An 8,359-nucleotide genomic window follows, 5' to 3' on the forward strand; every position below is an offset into this window, starting at 1 on the left:
AACACTGTCGATATTTATCAATTAAAACATAGGGGGTAACACCGTCGTTTTTATCAAATGAAACATGAGGGGTGACACTGTCGTATATTACAGTTTTTGTTTTTAGTCTGTTGGCTGCAAAACATTCTGAGTTAGCATTAGGGCTGTCAACGAATATTCGAAGTTCGAATATTCGTTCGAAATGTATCCAAAAACGCGAATTTGAACGTGAAAATTAATATTCGAATGTGAAAAAACACTCCCGCGGTACAAGCGCCTCTATCTGCTTTGTGAATGAGCCTCTGTCTGTTCGCGATGTCCCTCATAATATTCGAAAGTGAAAAAACACTCCCGCGGTACAAGTGTAACAGACTAGTATTGTGAAGAGCGAATGTATTTTATCCCCTCGGGATTTCCGTACTTGGATATAGGTATTCCAGCTCGGCTATGCCATTCAATAAGCATCCGAAGTAGAGCTCAGGGAGCTAGTAGTCTGGCTGGTGAAAGCTGCTATAACGCAATGTTCTCGGCAAAGTCCGAGACAGCTTTTTTTTCATGAATCCGAACGGTGCGTAGTGCTGGCCCTTTCGCTGGCATGGTGGAAGACGTAGGCGACATGCATTTTTTTCTTTATCGATTTTAATAGGCCTTCTCGATAAATGGTAAGCAAAGCAAGGAACGTTACCACTAGCATACTTTGTAACATTCAGAAGCGGGCGTCTTCTTCAGATTACTATAGTTTGCGCGCTTGCAGGTGTGGTGGTGAAATGCAAGCGATACAAAGTTGTGGCTTTTCATGATTAGGCCTCCACGTTACTGGGCTGTTTATATGATACGTATATATCCCACTAATTTGAACCATGGTTTTGTCGCATTATTGACATATTGACGGCAACTACGTAAAATAGGCAACCAGATATTCGAATAGTTCGAATTCGTGATTTTTTTCCAAACGAACATTCGAATGTCATTTTTTAGCAATTTTGACAGCCCTAGTTAGCATACATACTTGATGATTGAGCCACTTTTTATATACTATAGATTTGTATAGTCACTGGCCCCCTTTAAATTGTGCATTTATGCTATTACTATAGCCTACTATTATTATTGACACTTTTCTTTTTAGAAAATTTTAACTTTAATTTCAATTTTCATATTTTGTTCTTTGGTTTATACATTTGAATACTTGACTATCATGATTCGTGGCACATTATATATTTATTTTTACTCTTTTTTTTACGGTATTGGGTCTGTGAATTAGAGTTTTTATTTGTTTTGTTACACTTATATCAAAGTATATTACACTATAACTTTCTTCATAGGATATTTTATTAGTCTTTGACATTTATCAAACCAATAGGCTATACAATGTAATCAATATAAATATTGTAAACATCACTGTATTGCAAAGTTAATTCAATATTAATTAAATATAGATGGATAAACCAATAGGCCTATTTATTTATATATATTATAAAAAGGCCTATTGGTCTATCAATATCTAAGCTAGGTATATATTATTATTTTTTATTATACTGACGCACGTATATTTATTCTGTTCAATGAGATGTTAACTGATAACATATAGGCTTTTGGTTATGGTAGCAGCCATGGTGACAATGGCTGGCTGCCACAGGTCGCTCATTCAGCAATACCTCTGATTGGTTGCGACCTATTTGCCGCCAAAAGGGTCGCAACGCTTTTATTGTCGCGACCTAGTCGGTCAGCCTGCCAGAGCCAGCTGCCAGCCGCAGCCAGCGGCAGACAGCGGCCAGCCTTGGCTGTCGTCGCAGCCAGCCAGCCGATACCAGCCAGGCGTTGCAGCCCGTCAATACGTCGTATATTTATCATACCATCATACTAAAACATACAAAAATTGTAAAATGAAAGAGGCCGATTGCGTCAATAAGTTTGACTAAAAGAGCAAAACTATGACCATCCGTGGAGAGAATCGAACACTGGCCTTCATGATTGCTAACCTAGCATGACTACCGCTTGTAACACTGTGGCATTGGCTTCATATTATTGCACTTATATTTATGTTTATCACTCTGTAACGAAGAACTTTGTGCATAATATACGTTATAGGCTTAATGACATTTAACAAAACAAATAGGCTATATATAATATATAAAATACATCATTTGAATACGCCCCAAATTACAACTAATATATTTTATTGATACTGATAGACCAACGATTTCATAATTTAAACTGTACTTAAATAGAAAAATATTAAAACAATATTAGCACTAAAGAGCTTCAAGTAGCTTTCGCCAGAGAGCATGGCTTTCTGGTAGCCTACTTCAACTGACGCAAAAAAAAAGTTGCAAACATGCAAATCAACTGATTATATAGACTTTGAGCGAGCCAGCCAGTGACCACAGCGACTGAAAGCAGCCAGACGAGTGACCCACACAGCGACCAATGCGACCTACGTCGCGACCAATGCGACCTACGTCGCGACGCACGTCGTTGGCCACTCAGAGAGCTCGGCCCTACAGTTATTTTCTTTGTATTTGTACCACGTTGGTCATTTTAATGTCGATCATAAATGCTCTTACACACTTGATTACATTGCTACTTTATTCCGGACACCAATTGATGCATTGTACGGTCTTGCTTGCTGTGCGTGCAACACAACGTAAAGTTGTGTTGAGTTTGAGGCTAATGTAGCTAACAATAAACAACGACTAGCCAATTTCATGACACAATCACAAAGACGAACTGGAACGCTATAAGTGCTCCGAGACAGGAAATGACGTCACACGTGCAACTCGGAAGGCTGGCGTCCGAGACATCTGGATCACACCACGACCACTGGGGCTCACGGATCGCCTTCCTGCACATTGAAACCTTCGCCGTCCTGGACCAACGCCAGCGGCTCCGTGTCCTCGTACAGGTAAACATTCCTCAGGTTTCCCACAAACCCCCGGGAGAACAGCCCGGAAGTCGCGGCCGCCACGCTCCGGTGCGGCTCGAAGCCTCCAAAGTAAAAGCGCCCCCCGTGGTTCAAGGCCAGGTAGCGCTGAAAGGGGTCCACGTCCTCCGACGCCACCGCCGCCCCGTCCAGGTGCACCCGCAGCGCCGTGCCGTCCAGGGCCACGTCCAGCCGGCGCCACGCCCCGCAGCACGCCGCCGTGGCGTTGCCCGCGGCGACGGGGTCCGACAGCCTCTCCCCGAGGTTCACGGCCACCTTGAGGCGTCCGCCCTCCAGCCCGACGGCCAGGAAGTCGTCGTCGGCGTCGGCGCCGCCGCCGCCCTCGTCCCCCGCCTCGCCCGCCCACAGCAGCACGCCGTCGGGGTGTCCCGCCGCGAACTCCAGGGACACCCGCGTGCGACGGGCGTCCCGGGCCGGGAACCGCGGGTCGGTGTAGCGCAGGAACGAGTTCCCCGAGAACCTCAGCGTGGCGTTGGCCGCGAGGCGCCGGTCGCAGCGTCGGCCCCCCCACCCCAGGGGGCAGAGGCAGACGTAGGGGGAGGAGCCTCGACCGCCGCCGCCGCCGCCGTCGGGGGAGGGGGCGCACACGGAGCCCTGTCGGCACAGGTGGTCCTCGCACGCCACGGGCCGCTCGCACAAGGCGCCCGTCCACGCGGAGGGGCACGCGCACGCGAAGGACCCCTCCTCCGTGGCCCGGCAGCTCCCGCCGTTGCGGCACACCTCGTAGCCGCACGCCGTGCCGTCCCAGTCGCCCACGTTGACGCCGTCCAGCGCGCCCCTCTCCGTCAGCGGCAGCTCCCGGTCGTTGATCGCCAGCTGCCGCACGCCGCCCGTGAAGCCCGTGAGGGCCCCGTCCCGGGTGGCGTCCCGGGCCACCTGGCTCGGCGTGGACACGCCCCCGACGAAGACGTCCGTGGTCACGTCCAGGGTGGTCATGGTGCCCGGGGGGGCGTCGCCGTCCCGAGGCCGCGCCTCCTTCCCGTCCAGGCTCAGGAAGCCGCGGCGCCCGACCCGCCCCGCCCGCACGGCGTGCCAGGTGCGCCCGCTGAGGTCCACCGGCTGCGCGGCGGTCAGCACGCGGGTGGCGTCCCCCAGGTTGTAGCGCAGCTCGACCAGCCCCGCGGTCAAGGACACGCACAGGAAGTCTCCTGTGGACGGGGCGCGCGCAGAGGAGAAAAACAACAACAACCCAGGTTGGTGTAATGATGACAAATGAGGGTCATGATGACAACGGTTGTCATGGTAAATGATGCTGACATGGCTGCTTATCTTGGTAACGTACCGCATACATATCAGTGGCCTGCTTCCCATTAATATGCTTAACTGTGGTGGTGATGATTCATAATCAATTAATACACCGGACAGCAGCATCCAAACGAGGGAGACAACTATTTATGTATTTAATATTCTACCTACCGGCTTTGGAGCTGAGACGCTGTGCCACGTAGACGAGCACGCCCTCTGGTGACAGTGTTTGGAACTGCAGCTCTATGACGGTCCTGTGTCGGAGGTTCATCGGGGCGAACGACATCCACGACGACTGGTTGCCGCTGAAGAATGGGTCGCTGATTGCAATCGCTAGAGAAAGAGATAAAAAGGCAATCAATAGAACCAATCAAACACCAACAAATATTACGCATTCGTTTTTTTTTTGGTGCTTAATAAAGTAGTGGGGGAAAGAGTCTCAGTTTGTTGAGGCAAAACAAGACGACCTTCGGTGCAGTACAGCCCGGCCGCCCCCAGGGGGCAGTGGCACGTGTATCCGCTAGGGAGCGGGATGCATGCGGAGCCGCGGGCACACCGGGGCGGGGGCCTGTGCTCCACATCACACACAGAGCGCCTCTCCGAGCAGAGGGCTCCTTTCCATCCCACCGCACACTGGCAACTGTGGAGCAGACACACACGCGCACACACACGCACACACGCACGCACACACACGCACACACACTGTGGCTAAGAGCCAGGAAAAGCCTTTCTGGTAGCCGCTTCTGAGGTCATGTTGGTCATGATGAACAACATGTGGGGAATGGCATTCTGGGAGTATTTTAACCAGGAAACCGGTGCCTTAAAACCAAACTCCGGAACCCAGAAAAGTAAACCCTGCCACCCGACCCGTATGAGCACCTAATCCTAAACCAAACATTTGAACCTCAAAACCAAACCCCTCCCAATAAGAACCGGGACCCTAGCCCCCAACCAAAAAACTAGTACCTCAAATCCCCCCCCCCCAATAAGAACCCTAATGCTACCCCCAACACTAGAACCTCAAACCAAACCCCACCAATAGCAACCCTAACCCCAACCCCAACACTAAAACCTCGAACCAACCGCCACCATTAACAACCCTAATCCTAACCCAAACCCTAACCCTAACCCTGATCCTAACCCAAACCCTAATCCTAACCCAAACCCTAATCCAAACCCGAGAACCAAACCTGTATCACACAAATAATCGAGCAAGGAGCATCAAATAACATAAAGCCAGCTGCTAAGTGGGCAAGTGTTACAGTAATGTCTGATATAAAAGTGTTTACTGTGAATTCATATAGAATGACATATATATATATATATATTCATATAAATGTGAAAATGAGCTCGGTAATGTGGAAGAGAAATTGAGCATTAGCAGTGTGGAAAAATCCTGTGGTTATCAATCATCGTTAAGCATGCCTACACGTGTCTGCCAGCTCCACGTGATAACGAGTCGGTGTGAAGACTGAACAGGCTTCACACAGACAACAACACACACCGAGACACCCGTCCGCCTCGCACGGCCGTCACGCGGCGACCACAGGGCACGGCTTACTGTCCCGGGACCCGGGTGGGGATACGTACTACACCGAGGAACCCGAGTCCACGCAGGAACCCCCGTGGTCGCAGCGGACCAGCTGACAGGGGGTGACGCCGCACTGGCCCACGCTGCGGCCGAAGGCAGGCCGTCCCGGGCTCTGGTACTTCCTGTCCCTCTTGGTGCGGAACTGCACGTCAAATATGCATCCTTTGAAACGGAGAATGGGGAGAAAGACGAGATGGGGCGGTCGGTCGGAGGTTCTGCTCGATACGGCACGATCACATGAGTCGACATGGGAAGGAGGTTTTGGAGGTTTTTTTTCACTCCAGAGATCCGAAATACAAACAGAATGCTGCACACGTTGAAGCATCAGGAATCCTTTTACATAACTTAAGCGTAATAAAGGTTGTGATAATGAGAAAGCTGAGCCCAACAATACAGTGTTCCAAGAGTGTCTTTATGTAAATCTGCTCTTGGGGCAGAATCGTTTTTTTGTTGTTAAGCCCGGCCAATTATCATCCAATAACCATCTGTATAGGAAGCTGCTCCTTCCGTTAATGTTATCGAGCAAAAAACAAAAAAACTAATTGCTTTAAAGATTGAATGGGTTCTTAGTTTGTCCCATTTTAAAGCCCCCCCCCCCCCCCCCCCCCCCCCCCCCCCCCCCCCCCATCCCAGCCCCGCCTCCACAAACGAAGAGTGGAAGGAATTACTTGGTGCTATTTGCTTTCTTCCTTCATAATTCAATCTCCCAGGCAAAACATTTGCTTTGGCTCGCACCTGCGGAGAATAGAGGGGCTTTCTATCAGCGCTGGAGTCCGAGAGCTCGCCGGGCCGCCGCGTGCACATGTACGCTCCCGTCTCTGCGCCGCATTAGTCATTGGCATAAACAGGATGCAGGGGGAAATGTCATGCTCACTCATGAATATTCATGGTGTGTTGTCGTCTCTCTCTCTTTGTCCCTCTCTTTCTCTCTCTCCCTCTCCTTCCCTCTCTCCTTCCCTCTCTCTCTCCGTCCCTCTCCGTCCCTCTCCCCCTCTCTCTCTCTCTCTCTCTCTCTCTCTCTCTCTCTCTCTCTCTCTCTCTCTCTCTCCGTCCCTCTCTCTCTCCCTGTCTCCCTGTCTCTCCCTCTCCCTCTCTCCCTCTCTCTCTCTCTCTCTCTCTCTCTCTCTCTCTGCACTTGGCACAATCAAGATGATGGCTTTGCACAACTGCAAATATGGTCGACTGTTGACGAGCATGGCAGGAGTAGGAGACAGTGAGGGTACGGTTGGTTGGTACGGGTGATGTTGACCTGACAAACAAGGTAAGGGACTGGGAAACACAGCCAAGACATATATAGCAAGGAATGGGAGAAACAGGAAATAGTCATTACTATTACTAAATATAGTTATTACCAATATACTTTTAGTTATTACAATAACTAACTATAGTTATAACTATTACTAACTGTAGTTGTTAACCATATACTTATAGTTATTACTATTACTAACTATTGTTTTTACCTACATTATTATAGTTATTACTATTACTAACTATCGTTATTAACAATATACTTGTAGTTATGAGTATAACTAACTAGTTATTACTGTTACTAACTATATATTTGTAGTCATTACTAATACTAACTATAATTATTACCAATATAATTATATTTAGTACTATTATTAACTATAGTACAATAGAGTACAGGTTCAGTGATTTCACCAAAGGCTTAATGTGTAAACATAAGGTGACGAAGGGAATCAAACCTTTCTGCTGGGAGTCGAACACAATCGCCACTACACTGGACTCTCCTCTGGCAACTTCTGCTTAATTACTAATAAGTAAATGAGCAAACATAGTGTGGTACCCCTACAATGGTCACCGTCGGGCTGGAACCCCTAACCTCTGAGACATGAGAGCTTACATCATGAGAAGCTTGGCTCGACTGCCGCCACGTCTATCGTCTCTTCACTTCGTGGTTATGTGTAGGGGCTTCTAAGTGGTGCAGTGTCTTACATTTGAAGTGCACTTGAATGTTAAGTAAGATTGGTTGGGTCAAATTATAATTAAATTGAAGTTCAATATGAGACCTTTTGATTAAAAATCCTTTTTTCCTCAAACTTGATATTCTCAACACAGTAAGTCCCTTATGCTTGAGGGCTAACTGCCATATTTGCAAGTTGGAAGACAATTGACGGTGTTATTTAATTAAAGTGTGTTTAGAAATCAGTTTTTTTCTTTTGAGTTTAAAGTTTAGAACATGAAGTGATTATTTTCCGATGTCTTTGAATGAGTTGAAGGCAATAATAAGCTACATTAAACCCAGTGGGTTCCGTGCGCTTTAACTGTGGTACAATACGTCTAAAGGTGGTGCGGGTGATTCCCCACCAAAGTTAAATATCGTCTCGCCTCATTACACTTTTCCATTAAGCCTTTAAGGAATTCCCCAGGTTCCCGATAACGCCATCTTTTTTCCCCCTCAAATACGTAAGAAAAATATGTTGTTAATTCTGATGAGAACACAGAACTATCTGCATCAAAGTACAACCAACGTCGGCTTCTGAACGTGGGAACCTAATTAGCGATTAGCGTGGTGAGTTCAAAACCCAGACGCCCATCAAAGCAAATAAAACACATCAGCTTTTTACTCGACTAAAAGCTCA

General features: G+C 48.0%; 1 protein-coding gene across 1 annotated transcript in view; it reads right to left on the minus strand.

Moving 5' to 3' along the window:
• Positions 1-2,551: 2,551 nt before the first annotated feature.
• The window catches only part of eys (eyes shut homolog), a 130,188-nt gene continuing 124,380 nt past the window's right edge, over positions 2,552-8,359 (minus strand). Inside the window, exons 48-51 of the mRNA XM_030379716.1 lie at positions 5,756-5,918; positions 4,633-4,805; positions 4,337-4,498; positions 2,552-4,068 (exon numbers count right to left, since the gene is read on the minus strand). Coding sequence (XP_030235576.1) covers positions 2,807-4,068; positions 4,337-4,498; positions 4,633-4,805; positions 5,756-5,918 — 1,760 coding nt within the window. The 3' untranslated portion in view covers positions 2,552-2,806. The remainder of the gene's footprint in view (positions 4,069-4,336; positions 4,499-4,632; positions 4,806-5,755; positions 5,919-8,359) is intronic.

The sequence above is a fragment of the Gadus morhua genome, chromosome 15 (genome assembly GCF_902167405.1).
Source record: "Gadus morhua chromosome 15, gadMor3.0, whole genome shotgun sequence".
In the NCBI taxonomy this organism is placed as follows: Eukaryota; Metazoa; Chordata; class Actinopteri; order Gadiformes; family Gadidae; genus Gadus; species Gadus morhua.